Raw genomic sequence first — 20,045 nt, 5'->3', positions numbered from 1 at the left:
ATCTACAGGTTACCTCTTATAATTTACAATAACCTCCCAGCGTGTCAGACTCCTTAACATGATCATGATGTGCGTTTCCCAAAGTCTCTTTAAACGTTGAGGAAATAGAGGGCTTTCATGCAGTCAGTTTACTCATGAGACATTCCTATCATGTCGGATGTGAGGTACTGTATGTGTAGAATCAGATGTAGCATGTAGAGTATGTAATTGGCCGCAAAGTTTTTCTTTTTTTGTTGCACACCAGAAGTGTGTGTGTGTGTGTGTGTTTTTTTTTTATGTGTCTTTATTCCACCGCTTAGCAGAAATTTTAGCATCAGTGTGTGTCACACTTTTGGTTGTTTGATCCCTCTGTGCCTTTGACAAGTCAAGTGTAATGTGCTCCTCTTTCAACTATCCAAACAGAGCTTTCAAGATTGAGACTAAAGGGTGAAGAGTTTTTTTATAAACCCCTGGTCATCCTCATAGAGACAGATTATAATAAGTACCACCCAGAAAGCATGTGCCATTCTATTTGGGTTTGATCCTCAACCTGACATGATCTACATTATATATAAAGTGGAAAGTTGTAGCATTTGCAGTGTTAAAGGCAAAATTTGTTCAAGTATTAAGCAGAAAGTCTGTCGCGACCATACCAATTTGACAAGGCATCGTGACCAAGTTCATATCCGTCAGCTTAAACAAGACATCATCATAGCAAGGGGTGGCATGAGCATGCAAGTTGCATCAGCCACATGGCGGGAACCACTTATTTGCTCATACATTATCCTCAAATTGCTCCCCCTTGCAAGTCAAAGTGGCATAATTGTGCTTTGCTGGATAAGAAGTACCTAAAGTCCCCAGACGTAGTTGAAGGGCCTAGTTACGATCCTTTTACGTATCATGATGGCAGTCTATCAGATTTTTTTTTTTTTTTTAAAGACAACTGATATTTAATTACTATTGATAATAAAGAAAAAAAAAATGTTTTTTTTTCTATGTCCGTCCTGTTTCAATCACAAAGTTAATGTTATTTGAAAATTGGAACTTTGCTCAAGTAAAGAGAACACTCCATTGATTTGTGACAATGATGCTACATGTTTGTTACATTGTACCTTGGCATGAAGTTGGCACATAATCCATATTGCATTGTACCATAAGCAAAATTTTCCATGTCTTTCCTCATGTTAAATATATGAATCAAACTGTGGATATTTCATGATGTGTCAAATGCATGACTTCAACAACTTTTGATTGTTTTTTCCATTTCTTGATACTTCTTGATGATAAGTATCATGAAATAAAAGACCACATTTGGCAGTACTTTGATGGTTACTTTGACAGCAATCTGAAACTGCTTAATGTTTTGTTCCATTGTTTTTGTCTTAATCTGTCATCCCTACTTATGCTTCCACTTCAACACTCCAACAGAAGGAATGTCAGGAAAGGCAAAGGAGGCAATTAATATGTTCATTAGTGGAATGCTGAGGGAAAGTTTTCAGTCACCAGTGTCTTTTGAGGCGATATATTGTTGAGTGAGAAAGATAAAGGTGGTAAGTTTCGTGTGGTGTTAACACCCTTTTCTTTCTCATCTGACATTGTTTATCGCTACCCACAGACAACAAACAATGATTCTACAGGTACCACTACACTGTACAATATTTATTACAGACATTCTACTGCATTGTAGAAACATGAATTTCTGTGACTTTAAAACAAATGTGACTCTCTTCTACTATAGTCAAACCTGTCCTGTCTATAGAGGCCACCTGCCTATAGCAGCCACTGAAAAATCCCCTATATGAAATCGCTGTATTATAGACCCTTTATATAGAGGTGACATGCTTGACATGGCCATCTACATCATACCTACATCTAACTGTGTATAGTGGCCACAAAAATTTAGCTGAACCATTAAATCAGTCATGAATACGTTGGCTTTTATGTTCATTGCATGAATTCTACCAAGTCTTAGCTCAGTCACAATCACACAGACATGATTGACAAATGCAGCTCTACGCCATGAAAGCCATCTTACAACTAACTTGACTAGATCTAGGCTTCAGTAAAGCCGCCCTGAATATATGCTACCGTGGCAAAGACAGCATTTAATAACATCTCAGAATTTTACCAAAATGCCAATTTAATTAACTATTAATATCCTTTTGAATAAAGACAATGCAATACTTTTCAGGGTATTGTTTATCTCAGCTTCGCACATTATCAATCTCCTCGAACTTGCTAGTGAACGGCATTCATGCAAAATAGGTATGAATCAGTTCCTCGGGCTCGAAATGCTATAATAAAGACTTCCAAAAATATTTTAAAAAATGAAGACATAACTAATAGAAATTGAATAGTATTTTATGCCTATATAATTTATCAATTTAGTAACACCTTCATTTTATTTTTGAAATTGGTTCCGAGACACCAAATTTCCAATTTAAGTGATCAAAACTGTCACGCCCCGATACAAACAATGTCATTTTCCACACTTTCAGCCAATCGTTACACACCAGCTATCATCTTCCAATACAATGCAAGTGTTGAAATTAAAAATGGCCACCAACCTGTCTATAGTGGCCACTTTTGTCCTTTCCATAGTGGGGGGTCGCTATAGACAGGTTTGACTGTAGTATTGTATGAGACAGTAATGATCTTCGCTGATGTATACTTCACTTGTCTCAAAAACATTGGAAAAAGAGTGTAGACAAATAGTTCGCCAAAACACTGGAAGAATTGAACATATTAGGAATTGATGTCAGTAATTACATTGATACATATGTTAGCCTAATATGTTCCAGGAAAGGGTCAGTAGAAATGAAGACCAGTCAATATTAGGGCCCCTATTGGATTATACACATGCTTAGCAGGCCATGATAAGAGCCCACATAAATGTGACTGTCCAAGCACTAAAACCGCCAGAGGTTATCTCACAAAAGGCTTTGTTTGCAAACACAAAAGTTTACAGATGCACACAAACTGTTTAACTGTAGCCCAGAATACAGTAGTACAATTAAGTCTGATAGTTGTGTGTTTGTTTGTTTGTTTTTTCTCAATCATTTTAATCACTGTAGATTTACAGCAAAGCCACTATCATAGTACTCTTACACAAATATCTTGAGCGTCTCCCTGACTTCAATGCACTTTTGGTCAATTAACACTTTCATGCACATGGTGACATGCAATAGTATTTCTGTAAAACAATTTATTTTCAGTACTTAAGATATTTACACAGACACATAAACTTCATCCATTCTCTATAAAGAACATATAAATGTCCATATTTGTACATGTTTATCATGACTAGTAGAAGTAGTGATAATAGTATCTTGCCAACATGCAAATGGAAAGTGCAATAGAACTGCTACAAAGTTTTCACACCAGTACTTCTGGTTATTTTCTATAAACACACAAATTCAGCCTCGAGATACAAGTTTCATCATTAACAGTAGTATAGTTAGTAGCAGCAGTATCTTGCCAACTGCACAAACAATCAACTACATTAGGAGGATATGACATGAGGGAAAAAAAAAATGCTTCCATTTATATTTATTGTCTCTCATCTACACAATACATGTACCTATCATTGTATGTTGTGCACTTCATTTTCTGATATAACAATATATCAGCTATAAATACGAAATTTCATTATCCCAAACTCCCTGATAAAGTTTCCTATGTTTACATTTAGATTTTCACATTAAAGAAAATATATATATGTATATATATATATACATACATATATATATATATATATATATATATATATATATATATATATATATATATATATATATATATATATATATTTATATATATAATATCAGTATGGAATGAGTACAAACAGAAGGTAAAGTGATTTTGATATCTGTTGGGTACACTGAATATGAATGAATTACTGCTCAACAGGTTGTGAAACATAACTCAACACTGTTTACCAAAAAGACACCTGGCAAGGGAGTGTTATCATCATTAGCATGTTCCTTCCTCTTCACATACTCGAGGTATTTAGAATAATTTCTATACTTCATTTGAAAGACATGAGTGCTAACGATTGTCAAGAATTTTAGGCTGTGGTAGCTCTGGAAAGACTATGTGGAAATTGTGCTACTCTTGAAAGACAGTTTTGCAAAAGTTGATCAGAATGTGCTTCGTCGGTTGAGAATGAGAAGGGCATTAAGTTGTTTCAAACACTATGCGTTTAGTGGCAACTTAATGCCCTTATCATTCTCACCTGACGACTTCATATTCATAAGGCTGATCATGAAAGACTTATCTATGTTGGCATTTATTGGTAGAATGATCTGAATTTACGCAACTTTGAGAAAAGAAAACATAAGTACGAACACTTCCGTCATTAATCGATTCAAGTCTGCAGACACCTTGACTTTGTGCTAACACAATAATGATCTTTACCCTAATTTTCTTTTGCATTACCAGTTCAAAATGTCTACACAAGATGAACATATTTTGCCTATAATATCTGCCACACTCATAATCGGGTATGTACACAAGTGTTGCAGACCTAAAAGTGTATCAAATGTTGGAAGCATCAGGAACTATCACCATCCTGGGACAAGTGGTCATCATAGACCTGTTCAGTTTGGATGCTTTATTATTTTTTTTTAAGTTGATGTCTCTTCAGCCATAACTGGGGGGCTTCACCAGTATGCTTAACAATTTTTTTTAATGCACTGACATAGCAAAATATTAACTCTGATCATGAAATTATTAACTGATCCCGACGTGAATGTGACACACACACACACATACATTTCCCCGTTCGGTACTGAACTCCACAATTGCAATTTAACCACTCAATAAATTGTTGGGAAGCCCCGATTTGCAAAAAACTAGACTCGCTAAATACACGGCGTATACAGTAACCCATTGAATCATCTTTTCTTCTTATTTTTGCAGCCCCTAGTTGTGTCTGGACTTAAGTTACAATGTTTTAAACTGAATAGGTCCTTATAGCACTGCTGCCAATCTCCTTGATTCAACAGGAGGTTTCCTGGAATGTTATACATTGTATGTCTCTTCAAGTCTGGACAAGGGAATTATGAAAATCTCCCAGATCTGAACGTAATATTTGCCCTGACTGGTCTTTGGGACTGTCCAGATTTTCAGTGTGAATGTAGACAGCCCTGGTATAGGCAGATACACTTGCAGCTCAACAGACTGGTTACAAAATCATAATTCCATTGAACAGTACGTTGTAGGATATTTCTAGTGAAAAGCAGACAAAATACACCAACCATGCATTCAAAAATTTTCCTTTCTTCCCTATGCAAATGGTACATGTATATCAAAGAATTGCACTGATTCTTGAAGTGAGTGGCCATAAAGTGCACTTGAATTCATTGTATTGACATTCCTACTTTCTATTTCAGAAGCACTTGGTTGAAATCTTGCCCAAAAGGCACTCTTGTACAACATTACTAGCTTATAAGTCCTAGGGTGCTTTAAAAATTCAATATCTCATGTTTACAACACCATCAGGACACCAGTAGAGTTGCAGATATCTCGCTTCATAGATTCTCCATGTTCAGCATTTTTTAAATATAGATGAAAGATGTCCATTTCAGCAATTCAGAAAAGTAAAGTAATCCTGCATCAAACTAGTATCAAAGTATGCTTAATAACAGATATAAATACATCCACCTTCTTAATTCCCCATAATATTTAGTTTCTTTAAAGTTCTTTATAATGTGGAGTTTTTCATCAGTACATGGGCCTTTATTTATACAATTACTACAATGGAATTTGAACACCAAACATTAAAGGTAGAAGAATTTCAGCAATTACACTTTTTTTACTGATACTTTACTTGCCTCTCAATAATAATATTTAATTAATCATTTCTTCATAGAACTGAGCTATAACATCTTTACCAAGACTTAGTACTTGTACAGCCGACTTGCACTTCCTTTTGCTTTGTTTTTAATTTAACTCAAAACCTCTATGCATGCACATTCATTTTTTTTAAAAGATATCTACATAAACCTCCTATAGGTTAGCTTCACATGAAGAGTTCAAACACAGAAATTGAATACAGTACTAACTTTGTTCTTTTTTTTGTTTGCTATACACTTAGCAAATTTTACAAATCTATGCTTGTTTGGAAGATAAATTTTCTGTAATACCACGGGACAAAACCTTCTTCAGGGCACCTTAATTTGCGATTCATTCACGATGAACAAACCAAAAATCAACTAAAAGCGGTTGACACCATTCTTAGCCTTCTGAATCTCCGCATAATGGTCAAATTCCTTCTCAATCTGCCGGCAAAGGATGAAAGCTAGCAGCATCACCAAGAGCTACAAGGAAAATGAAAAATTGGGGGAGGGAGAGACAAAGTGTGTAAGGAAGATCCATTAAGACAGGAAGTTAAGTATGAAAAAAGTAGGCATTCTTTATTTCAACCTTTACAATGCAAAATTTAGCCATTGCAAATCACACTGACAATTCATCTTATAGAGTAAGTGCTATGGTTGAGTGAGCAAGGCAGTTATGAAAAAAAGCAACTCCAGGTTCAAAATTCTGCCTGGCATGTTGTACACCCTTGGACAGGATCCTTCAGCCACAATGGGTCTGTTTCGTAAAAGTCTTATGAGAGACTTTTTAGCTCACAAGACGCACTCACAATATTGTATGAGAGATTTCATGAAATTGCTTGTACTTCTCTTTGAAAGTCTCTCATATAGCTACATATGAGCAACTATATAGCTAACCCTAGCTATTATGATGTACAGACTTTTATGGGATGACTTCAATGAAATGTACCACTAGTTCCTCCTGACCCAGGTACATTAAAAGGATGGTAAAGTTTTGGTCAAGATGGGGCTTCAGATCTTTTTTTTTTTTTCATTTCTATATAATGAGAAACTTCTTGTGCAATATATAAGAGCATACAATTCTTAGAGGAATTCATAGTTTATTTGATGAAAATCGGTTTTGAAATGGCTGAAATATCCAAGACAAACAACTACGACTAGTTACAAATCATAGAACTCCATTCAGAAAGGTTTGTATATATAGAAATCACCAAGAGTTAAACAATTTACAGCTGTTGAAGGACTTTGTGTACTTTCTATGCCTCCACCACGAAGTGTCAACGGAGGGATTATGTTTTTCAAACTGTCAGTGTGTGTTTGACTATAAATCCTTCTACACTTCATGAATCTGCATATCATGATTGGTGGAAACTTGAATCCTAAAAGGAAAAAAAGTAAAGATCAAGTCACTGATGTCTTTTACCTGCAAGAGGGCAATGCCAAAGATGGTTAGTCCAACGATGTAGCTCTTCTCATTTACCACCAGAAGGAATTTGTCTATGCATCCGATGGTATAGATGATGTTACTCACCTCGACTGGCTGTGGAAGGGGGGGGGGGAACAACAAGAAAATTGAGCTCTTTTTAATTCTACCACTCACAGCAGTTATGAAAATGGATAAAATATTTTAACCGACTGCTTTTAAAACATTACAAAAAACAGTACATTTAAAATGGACAACAAAAATCCCAAATTTCAAGGGTTGGATTGGAACAGCTTGAGCATTCCACACACAACTAAGGGAACAAAAGAAAATGGCTGAACAAGTTTACTCAAATTTATGATTACAAAAACAAACATTCAATATAAATCCAGCATGTTTCCATACTCAAAACAACAGAAAAGCAGCAATTAGACCTTCAATTTGATTTAGAAATGAAGGAAAAAATAATTGAAGCAGAGTCTATCGACATTCCATGTGATGATAGTTATTGCAATAGGAAATAATGAAGAAAGTGGGTCCCTTTAATAGGAACATTCCTTTTCTATTTAAAAACTAACAGAAATAATGCCAGCTTTGCAATCAAAACAGATGGATTAAATTGTCCATCAAGGTGATATGAAATACTGTATATGCCATGTATTTTGCGAGTCTAAATTTTCATGAATCAGGAATTCCCAATGATTTCGCGAGTGGTTAAATTCACGATCGTGGAGTCGTGTACTGAACGAAGAAATGTACACGCGTACGTCATATTCACATCGGGATCAGAGTCAATATTTTCACGTCTTTAATTTCGCGAAGAGCACCTGATTCGCGAAATTTGCGAAAACAAAAACCTCGCAAAATATTTGGCATAAACAGTAATTTAGGAATCACAACACACCTCTCTTCTCTGCACTCCAAAGCCGCACTGCGTATTGATGATTTCATCTGCGATGGCTGGGTCTGTACGGCAGCAGGAGTAGGGTACACCACATCTCTCCACGCTTGGGTTGGAGTCGGTGCAGTTAAAGTAGCGATTGAGACTCCAGTCCCGGTACCCTCCATCACCACCACAGCATTCCAGCTGAGTGAAAATGAAGCACATTGGGGGAGGGGTTAATGGTTTACGTGGTATCCAATGCAAATCTTTAACGACATTTTCAAAGACCAAACTTTCTTAAAGCTTTGGACTTTGTTCAAAGGAATTAAATACTCAATACTTCCATCTTTAAGGGTATGCGATGGTATGATCCACTTATGTCAAGTCAAGACTTTGTTAATTTGGCTTAAAACCTCCATCTGTCTCTTCATTTTGTAGATTTGCATATCCAATATTTATTCATTAATAAGACTGGCTAAGCCAGCTGAGACAAATTGCATGTACAATGTACACTGTAGGAAGTGAAAATGCAGTCTGACACTCTGTGGTGATAGACTCATTGGCCCGAATTCACGAAGGTGGTACAAATGAAACCATGGTTTAAACCATGGACAAAAACCATGGAGCGCCAAGTGTCGCACAGAATATTTCGCTACGAAATCAGTCATTTCGTCGATGAAATGATTATTTTGTAACGAAATGACAACATTTTGTAACTAAATGAACATTTCGTCCACGAAATGATAATTTCGTTAACGAAACGGTAATTTTGTCGACGAAATGACCAATTTCGTATCGAAATATTCCGTGCGACACTTGGCGCTCCATGGTTTTTGTCCTTGGTTTAAACCATGGTTTCATTTGTACCACCTTCGTGAATTCGGGCCATTAAGTCTCAGACAGAGTTTATTGTTTCGAAACATCTACAAGAATATACGCAGTAGGGTATTGGATTCTCTTATCATGATGTAAAACAAACATGTGTCAGATTTATCTAAAACTTTGTATTTCAAAGTTTAGTTGACTTTGAGATCATGTACAATGTACAGTATTTTCTTATTTGTAAGTCTTGTCTTGAACATAACACTTGAAATTTGACAAGACTTATCCACAAAATTTCAAGATTTCCTCACATGAAAAATAATATGATTACTGATGCTTTGAAATACCGGTATGTTATGTTCCTTCCCCCCTCCCCCATGCATTCTTAATGCCCTTACAAAGAAAAGATACAAGAGTAACAACCATCAATAGCAATGTATCACTGTCTGCCATAAAATTTAAACTACTCTGACCAGGTAACTTCTTCTATAGCCATGACTTCCACAGTGATCTTTTTAAAAACTTGTTTCATTTGATTTACCCATCAATACACAGTTTACAATGTTTTCAAATGCTACAATGCATACCTTGACAACAATTATAGACCAGTTTACTGACTCATTCAAATCTTATGCATACATGCACCTTTAAAACAAAGACTTTTCCTGATGGCCAGATAGCTTGCATGAGACTTGCCTATAAACATAGCAGCAACTACTGCACACAAAGCGATTTAAAATTTTGACAGGTATTGTGTACGTAGGCCTACAGACAAATATGTGATAGCTTGCTACAGTACAATGTAAGTCTTTTGGGGGAAAAATACGCTCTTGAACTGACCTTTTTAACAATCAGAAATTCTAGTCCAATGCTTGCATAACATACATGTAGCACCAACTAATACAAACAGGGTTCTAAGCACTGAAATGCACACAGTCTGCACAGGTACATGTCAATGATAGGCCAATACATTGCGGATCATAACTCGTTCATTAAATGATGTAATAATGTGTATAAATTTGAATACATTTGTAATCTGGCCTAGTTGGTTTACATACCAAATTTATCTGCTTACCGTTCTTTGTGCGTAGTCAATGAAGTTTGTTACATCACCATCTGTTCTGTAATTCACGATAGCATCTTCAACCACACCATCTACTGCAGTATAAAACTGAACGAAAGATACAGAAATTGGATATATGAAAAAAGCACATGAAAAACATACAACGTATTGTAATATAAGCAACATCAAAAAGGTCTTTGCATGATTTAGTGTTCTTGGTGCCAAACTGAGAGATTTTGAGACAAATCTTTATCAACTAACATTGATGATGATAAAAAGCAAAAAAGGTCAACATAATAGTGTTGTTGATGATAATAATAATTAATCATGCCACAAGCAATCATAACATACGTTTCATTTAATAAAACAGCAAAACAAAACATAACCCAACTTTATTACAACTCACACGGGCAAAGGTTATATACAGTGTATAAGCAGGGCATTTATCATAAACACATTATATGTTTAGAAGTTTCTGAAGCAACTTTTCCACAGTAAGTGTCATCATTGCTTGTGAAATTTGGTTTACCAGGTAATTCCTTTGCCAGCTTCCATTATGCAATGCTACAACAAATATGAGAGTAAAAATTATATGTAAAGATACAATAATGCCACTCCTTTTACCATAAAATTTATGAATTAGTAGCTCACATAACTGCATTTACTCCAATGACTGGTTTGATAGATTATTCACCGGAATTTAGCAGGAATTAAAGAGAACTGAGACTTACTTGACTGCTGAAAGCAAATGCCAAGATGCCAGCGGTGACTTCCAGGATGAATATGAGGATCATGGACAAGTAAAACTGGAAAACATGAGGAAATGATGGTTTAGACATATGATATTCTAATTCAATCCACAATAACAATGCAAATGATTGCAGGTTTGGATTGCTGGTCTGTATGTTCTTGGGAAGAGTTGTAATTATGATTAATCTTCAACAGAAATCACCTAAATAGTGGTTTGAACAGGAAATTTCTATGCCAACAAATTCCAAATTGTTTGGACAAGGGAAATTTTAAAACTGCTGAATGGTATTTTTCGTGCTTATATAACCAACATGGACTTATGATAATAATGATAAGTGCAGGTTATTTCTGTCATTCATAATCTTTTTGTAACAGGATTATTAGAATTTTCTGCAATACTGGTTACCTTTTAAGATAAAGTGGCCCTTGAAACAATTTATTTGGTAATGAATTCTTTTATGAGAATGAAATCAATATGATACTTCAGCTCCATTTGTGCATGGTTAATTGTATAATTTGAATAAATTTATGTTGAAACAGTCAAGTCGAGTACATTTTTAGTTCTAACAATCTAGCATTAATCAAAATAAGAGGCAAAATACATAAATTGTAGAATGTCACATTTTGTTGTTTTAATCCAACTGTGATAGTCAAAATGATAAAATACCAAAATTCACTAAACGTCACACAGTTTTTGCCTCACAATAAATCCAGCCAGTTTGAACAGTCAAAATTGTTTCTGTCATTAAAGTCACCACTGCATAACACCTTTTTAAGTAGTCACTTATAGCCATTACAGCTCTATGAAAGAAAAAAGTTTCTAAGGATAGAAACATATAAATGAATATCACTTTTCAAAAGGGGAAGCCTACAAAAGAATAGCAGAAAGCTCATAAATTGAGATATGTGGGGGTAGACTTACAAATGTGAGCAGGCAGCAGTTTTCCCTAAGAGCGCCAACAAATCCTGCAAAGTTGAGGATGACACCCAAGCCGCCTACGACCACCATCACAATAGCAGGGTCTGTGAAAAAGTCTAGATATGACGTCACTCGCACATTGTCTCCTCTCTCCACCAGTGCCCAGATACCAATACCACATACCGCCCAGCAGATTAGCTGAAATGAGGTGGTAGATAGGGGGAAAAAACAGTAACAAAACTCATGAATGGATCCAGTGAGGTCACTGTCACCATATTTACATAGCTCATTCTGTGAGGATTGTCCAAGTTGTATCATCCAAAAAATGCCAACAATACAATGAGGTGCTGCCTGATTTATCATGAATGGTTGCAAAAGGAAAAATGGCTTCAGAGAAAAAAAAAATGGCAATAGAGCAATAAGAGCTTGATGAATTGCTTTGAGATCATGAAATAGAGCTGTGTGTATGAATGCCTTTTGAAAAGTACATTGTAAGCAAATAGCTGGATTTGTGTTGAGACTCTTTACTCAAGTTGGTATTCTTGGGCTACCAACCAGAACTCTCAGCATTTCAATAACAAACAAATGAAAAAAAACACACACACCACAGAGTGGTATAAATAAAAGTCCATCTTTCTAATGATTTCTCAGGAATGGGATAAATATCAACAGTCCAGACTGATTTAATATTGAAGGTTTTAACATCAAAGACACAAATTACAGCTTGTTTACACTGTAGAGTCAAAAATGATTTTGTCCTTTCAACTGATCTACATGTATAACTCATACTTTGTTCATATTCTATTTCTATTTCATTTCTAGAAAGATGTGAGAATTTAATGTCATGAAAGTCAACAGAAAGACCACAGGGAAGAAATTCATGTCTTAATGGTACACAACATATAAAATATACTCTGTTGGGTTCACTCAATCTTTAAAGGACAAGTTCACCTTCATTAACATAAGGACTGAGAGAATGTAGCAATATTAGTAGAACACATCATTGAAAGTTTGAGGAAAATCGGACAATCCGTTCAAAAGTTATGAATTTTTGAAGTTTTTGTGCAGTCACCACTGGATGAGAAGACTACTGCAGTGTATGATGTCACATGCGTACAACAATATAAGGAAAATATAAAGAGAATTTCACAAAATTTCATCTTTTTAAAAAAGTACACATTCCCTCGACTCGTTACTGACATATGTTATGGGTAATATTATTCCCATTGCCCTTAGAAAGAGGCAAGTCAAGTGCTCTTTTATTATGCAAAAAAAAAGTGAAAATATGTTGAATTTTCTTTACATTTTCTTTATACTGTTGTACTCATATGACATCACGAGCCTTAGTAGTCTCCTCATCCAGCGGTTCCAACACAAAAATTAAAAAAATTCATAACTTTTGCATCGATTGTCCAATTTTCCTCGAACTTTCACTGATGTGTTCTACTAATATTGCTGCATTCTCTCAATCCTTATGTTTATGAAGGTGAACTTGTCCTTTAAAACTGCAAATTCCAATTAAAAAACAATAAATTAACACACAATTATATTCTTGCTCAATGGGAAATGAAAACACAAAAATGATTTGACACAATTTTGTGGTAATTCTGTATAAGTACCAGCTAAAGTAAAACAAATTACTGTATCTACAAATATAACACTGTACAGGAAAGCTGTGGTCTTCTAAATGTACTCTTCTTCATACATTGTAGATACAATATGAACATTGTAACCCTACTTACAGAACCCAATTTGGCCAGGAACAGTGGCTTCTCACATGAAGGGCCAAAGCACTAAATATGATCTCTTGATCAGTAATGGTTTTTGGACAAAAGACCTCAATTCTCTGAAAATGTATGATAAGGATATACATTGTAGTAGCAGTATGAATGGCCATAAAAAAAAAATGGCATTTTAGAATGCTTTTACCAAGTCAAAGAAATTTGTACATTTGCTTGAAAAAGAAATTGTGTCAAATTCTCTATACATTTCTTTACATTAAACTTCTGTGGTATCAGTTATGGTTGTAACCTTCCTACAGTACCTAGTGATAACGGCATAAGAATTTAAACAAAACTTTAAGAATTTATCAATGTTGAACAGATTATCTGATTTTCCTATGACTTCAGTGATGTGCCCTTCTAGTTTTCTGTATAAATTCAAATACAAATGTACAATCATATGGTCATATCCCCAATTAATAAATTTACATCCACAGATGTTTTTCCTATAGAGCAGCAAATGACAGGCATTTAACTTCAGTTCACTATTACTGCCGAGTTACAGTAACTTCATGTAGAAATGTTCATAACTTTTATCTACACTGTATGTGATTATAGTTTGCATGAATTTATCATTGCTTTAATTGTCAGATAAGTCTTTTGAGTTTTCAGACTGTCAGCAATAGCTGTTCTTAGAACGTGATGTACTGTAGAAAGTCTGAACATTCTGAATAACTAATCCAAAAAATAGCATATGTGACCCGCTACAACAAAATGGTCCTAAAGTCGCGCACGGTCGAAGCCGTGAAAATCGAGTTTGAAGTCACAGCATCAAAATTGGGCAAAACTTACGATTTTCTGAATTTGACATATCATTAGAGTCTGACATGTCTTCTATCATCTATCGAAATTTTGAAGCAAAATGATGAAAGGAAAGACCAAAAAATAGCGTTTTTCTGGGCCTTGGTTTTTGGCGTTTCAACGAAGCAGAAACTAGTTCGAACATTTGGATTGAGCGCCACACAAAGGCTCCGCCCCTAACAACGACCAGCGTGATCTCATTGGTCAGTTTGCCGCTTGCCGCCAACCGAAGCGTGAAGCTCGCACACTGCCCAGTCGACTGGTGCTTGCTGGCGGGGTGCGGTATGCCCAGCCGGCCCAGCCGCTTCTCCTGGCATCCTGGTCACTGATTGGTCGGTGAGGAGACCGCCGACGCTGTGTTTGAATGAGCATTTCGGGGGTTGCTAGGGCTTACCTTCTATTGTCCGGAGGTGAATACTGACTGCGTGTCCCGTGATCGTGATTGCGTCGCAAGGAGAACTTTTAGGACGCTTTTCTCGAAACTGTGATTTCCCAGACGTCTTGACATGCTCTCTTTTAAACATCGATATCTCCGCAGCCGATTATTTTTATAAGATGTGTTATATATCAATTTAAAGCAGAAAGATTAGGGAATTGTGTCATGCAATTTTCAAATAATCGACCTCGCCCGACTTTAGGATCATTTTCTTGTAGCGGGTCACATATATACTGTATGTACTTTGAAGTTCCAGCAACACAAAAACTTAGTGAATCAGTGCTCCACAAGATAAAGTTTGGTAGCCTATTACAATTGGGTGCTACCACCCCAAAGCGTATGTTTGCAAGGTTTGATTTGTGCATAAGCCAATTTGTACCAAGCCAGTCATAATGTGCAGAAGAATTGTGGCAATAGCACTACATAGTGGCTGGTAGGAGGGAACATGATTGTCCAATAGTATGTCAATAGGCGTTTCTCAGTCAAATCTTCGAAAGGTAATAGCATTATTTTCGCAAACAATGCTCTCACTATCCACAGAACATAGTGGGAGGTATACCTCATTGTTCCTGCCCAATGCCAGACAGGGGTGTACTGGCTTCCTTCCATGAAATTTGTTTTCATGAGTCAATCTCCTCACTTTTGTGTCAACAGAGTGAAGTACATTGTACATCTGTACTTGTACATGTCATTCATCAATGGGAAGAGGTCCTTCATTTTGGTTCTACGGATTTCTAAAGTGGCACACAGTCTATACATATGTGCAAGTATGCTGTATATCCACTTTGTACATTATACATTTTGTCTAGATATTTTTGAAGTACAGTGTTACATTACTCTCCTTCTGGTGAGAAATTGTTCAGGAGTATTGCACTGTACAGTATGTGTACAATTGTATTTTGGGACTAAGTTACAACACCTTCCATTTCCATTTTTTTTCTTGTAAATCAAAACGAGGGAGTAGGTGTGGAATAAACTACAGGCAATACTCCATTTGTATAAAACCTATGACACACATACAAGTTGTACAGTGTATAGGCATACCCCGACTAAACCTCTGTACATATATACATATATGTATATATATATATATATATATATATATATATATATATATATATATACATGTATATCCAGCAACAACAAAAAAGTATACACAAAAAAAACTACTGTATGCACACCCATCTTACATTTTTTTTTTTTTTTTTTTGTATGTACAATGTACCGGTACATCACATACACACATCTGTATTGAACATGTACATGTATGATGCAGTGGGGAACTCAGCAGTGAGAAAAGTGCATTCATACGTTGGTCTACAGATGCCATACAACTGTGTACTTCCAAAGAAATGTACTACAATATGTACTTCATTTATTACTCTTCAACTTGTCAATGAATTTTCATCTTCTGCTCCCTTTTTTTTTTTTACCTCTAGAAGCTGAGAAATACAATGTATGGGCATTGTACACTGCACTTATTAAAAATGTTTTTATTAAACCTGTTCCATATGTTAAGTTTTTGGGTGTAATAATTGATGAAAAGTTGTCTTGGAACCAGCACACTGATGTTGTCTGCAAGGAAACTTTCAAAAAATATTGGTTTATTGTATAGATTTCATTCATATCCAAAGAAGTTTTGTTATTATCGTATAATTCTCTAATTTTGCCTTATTTGATACAAATCTGGGCAAACTGAAGTGAACAAACTATGTCGAGGCTTTTAAAATTACAAAAGAAAGCAATCAGAATTGTTTCTCATAGCGATTACCGTGCTCATTCAATGCCAATATTTGATCGATTGAAAATTCTTAATATTTATAATATGTACATATATCAAAGTGCAATATTCATGTTTTCATGTTCTCATAATATGCTTCCTGTAGTATTAACAAATTACTTTAAGCTCAATAGCCAGGTGCATACATGTGTAACAACAAACTTTTTTAATATTATCACTTGCCATTTGTAAGATTAAGCTCTTATCAAAAGTCAAGATCCTATAATGGACCAAAAATATGCAATGAGTTACCAGAGAAAATAAAATCAAGTCAGACTTTTACCATTTCTAAGACCCATCTTAAGCAGTATTTGAGTGACAGACAATCTTTAGAATAAATGTATTGTAGAAAATATTCATTATAAGGTTATATATATACTTTTTTGTTTAATGTGTTTATGTGTCTATGTTTTTTTTCTTCTTGTGCTGCTGTTTATAACTTTGTAATTAATGTATTTATTTGGTACGTTGTACATGTTACAGGACTTGGCTTCATATAAGGCTTCGCCTTCCTGTCAAGTTGCTAATGTTTCATAATTTTTTGTGATGATGTTTATATTTTGTATCCGTTGCAGTCATGTCAGTTACTTTATACACACTTGACGACATGAATTTGAATGTAATGTATTTGTACTTATATATGTTGTGTATTTTCTCCGTTTGTTTGTATGTTGTTTTTTTTTTTTAATGGAGTATTGAATAAATCCACCTCCCTGATCCAATCCAATCCAATGTACTGCTATGGGGGGGGGGGGGGGGCACCAATCTGAAAAGTATATGTACAATGTACAGAGCTGAAGGCTCGAGTGTACTGTACAAATCATTTTTTAATCTAAATGACAGACAGTACTAATTACTGAAGTCTCTCCTTTGCCAATATAAGGCCAAGGATGCCAAATAGGCCTCAACTTTCTAAAGCATTTTTTTTTTCTTCATACAGGACATTTTTCAAATCATTCAAAAAATTTACTCATCGGTCATTGGCATTAAAGAGAAGATCTCAAGATATACAAGACTTTTGACCAGAAATACCCTGAATTTTGGGCTATTATTTGACATACATGTATTCCATAGCATACACGTGCACAATAGCTTAGCTTGATGAGGCCCATTATCAAACTGTACAATTTCATGTATAATGCACAGTATACAAATTGTACATCGTACCTCCCCCACTAAAGAGTAAATCTTCAGACAATACAAATGTACATTATTGTACAAGATGTACAGTAAGTACATTGCAGAGATAATGTACAATGTAATTTACGTTTAATTTACAATATTGGAGCAGGGAGGTTCTCTCTTTCACCTCCCTAATTGGAGATGGTTTATTTTCCCAATAGATATACTGTATGTGGGTTGTATTCTCTGAAAATCCGTTGATGAAGCCAGCTGGTAGCTGATGCCTATTAACGTGTATCTCGCCACTTAATCATCTGATTATGACCCACACACTGTATATAATGCATTAACATAGCTAAATTCATCATCAGTTTAAGTGCAAGTACAGATTCTCAGTCTGTGTTTCAAGTCAAGAAGATTATACCACATTCACAAAATCTATCTACAATTGTACATTATACTCACCCAAAATAAAAAGCTCAAGACGTAGAGAGTATATTTGACGCACGGGCTTATCGCCAAATTTGGAACCCGCGCTGGGTTCGGTGACGCCATCTTTTACTGGTATCCGAGTGATTTATCTACCACCTGTCGCTGGGGACAAGTGTAAGTGGTATATCCTATGACAGCTTCGCCGCTGTCTAACGTAGATATCAGTCGTTGGATACTGTATGTCGGGCATGAGCCAAACGACTTACGGTAAGATGGCTATTCGCGACTCTTATGTTATACCAAAACGAAGTGACTCAGAGTTTACGTGAAAGGGGTAGGGCATCTGCCTCCGCAGAAATTCACGGGTTGTGAGATTCCAACTCCACCCAAGCGTTCTCTTGTGTAAACCCGAGGCGTTTGTTTCGTTTGTGTGCACAGACGTTGAAAAGATCTCGCAGGCGAGGCAGGAGCAGGGGAGAGTTTACGAGGAGTCCGGGTACTCGTTGCATGCACTGCATTGTTGATGTTTGCTGAAGCGTGACGCATACAAAAACACTGAAGAGGGTGAACGTGCTACTGGTATTCGATCTAATCGGCGAAGGTGTTTCGGTGGAGGCCAATTGTCTGTGCGTATGTGTGTTGTTTGTGTGTTAAAAGTAAGATGTTTTCCAATAAAAATCTATATTAAAAGGGAATTTATTGAATTGATCACCTATTGAACAAAGGTTAGGCGTATGTTAAGCCAGTTCAATCGTTAATTTTCTAATCTAAGATGTAGTGAGTATGAATAGTACAGATTTGTTAACAATTGTTAATATTTATGATATATAAATGAATATTTACCAAATCATTTTAAGAATGAGACAATGATCATTAAATTTCAGCACATAGATATGGTTAAGTTTGATTTAGAATTGAAGGTTTAGGACAAAATATACAATATGTAAATAAAAAAAAATATGATATTTATTAACAATTAAAAAAAAAAATTGTATGATAGCAAGGTAAAAATGGTCAAAATATTTTGAGTATACTGAAGAAAAAAGAACCAAGGAAATGTTTGTTAAACCAAGATCTACACCTCTGCTTAGTAAATGCAGGAGAATTTCAATTAGAGTTTTTACATGGAGTTATCTATAGGCCTATTAAAGAGCATCTTTTGAAATGTTGTTTTGTAGCAAATAGTTTGCGCTCATTTTTTATCAAATTAGAAATAGAAACTTATGGAACATGTATCTTTGCAATGTTGTACAGTTAAAGATACATGGAAAGTTGTGATATCACATTACAATCTTATGGAAATTCAAGACATGCACTGGGCAATTTTTTTTTTCAAGGATTGTCCATTAGAGCAGTGAGAATGAAGTGTATCAACTCTTTGATCATGTTAATGATAATAAACCGTATTTGTATAGCGCATATCACAAAAATAGATTAATGTCTCTATGCACATTGGAGGAAAAGAACTTGTAGGAATTAGAAAAATATACATGAGAGAGAGAGAGAGAGAGGATGCAAAACAAGATGAAAAATTGACAGAGTTGTGACAAACATTGTAGTGTTAAGCCTAGTCCACGGACATGTTAAAGAGATATGCTTTCAACAAACGCTTAAAATCATCTACTGTGTTGGTTTGATTGAGATACGTGGGTAATTTGTTCCATAACTCTGCTAGTTAGTGAAATATGATTTTTTTTTTTAAAGTCAAGAAGTATAGGTATTCTACCAGCTTTTAACATAATTTAAAAAAGAATAGTAGAAAATAGTCAAGAGGAAAAGAAATTGGGAATCCTGAGAGGGAAATTAGGTTTGTATCTAATGTAGTGGGAATTATGTTAATTAATTAAAAACTTTTAAAGAGATGGTATAATTTTGGTTGAGATGTGGATTCAGATTTTAACTTTCTGTGAGATATTATAATTGGATATCGCTTACAATTCTACTAGACGATTTAACAGTTCATTTGATGAAAATCAGTTTTGAAATGGCTGAGATATCCAAAAGCAAAGCAAAATAA

The 20,045-nt window shown here is 35.3% G+C and overlaps 1 protein-coding gene across 1 annotated transcript; it reads right to left on the bottom strand.

Annotated features, from left to right (window-relative positions):
- Nucleotides 1–6,194: 6,194 nt before the first annotated feature.
- LOC140241476 (tetraspanin-33-like) lies at nucleotides 6,195–18,151 on the bottom strand. Its single transcript, XM_072321205.1, has 7 exons — nucleotides 18,062–18,151; nucleotides 11,680–11,874; nucleotides 10,739–10,813; nucleotides 10,020–10,115; nucleotides 8,144–8,326; nucleotides 7,240–7,356; nucleotides 6,195–6,299 (listed from the first exon to the last, which is right to left on the bottom strand). Exons 1-7 carry the CDS (start codon nucleotides 18,149–18,151, stop codon nucleotides 6,195–6,197), a joined length of 861 nt encoding a protein of 286 aa, XP_072177306.1.
- Nucleotides 18,152–20,045: the final 1,894 nt, after the last annotated feature.

Source organism: Diadema setosum, chromosome 18 (genome assembly GCF_964275005.1).
Source record: "Diadema setosum chromosome 18, eeDiaSeto1, whole genome shotgun sequence".
NCBI lineage: Eukaryota > Metazoa > Echinodermata > Echinoidea > Diadematoida > Diadematidae > Diadema > Diadema setosum.
This window is presented reverse-complemented; position numbering and strand designations above follow the sequence as displayed.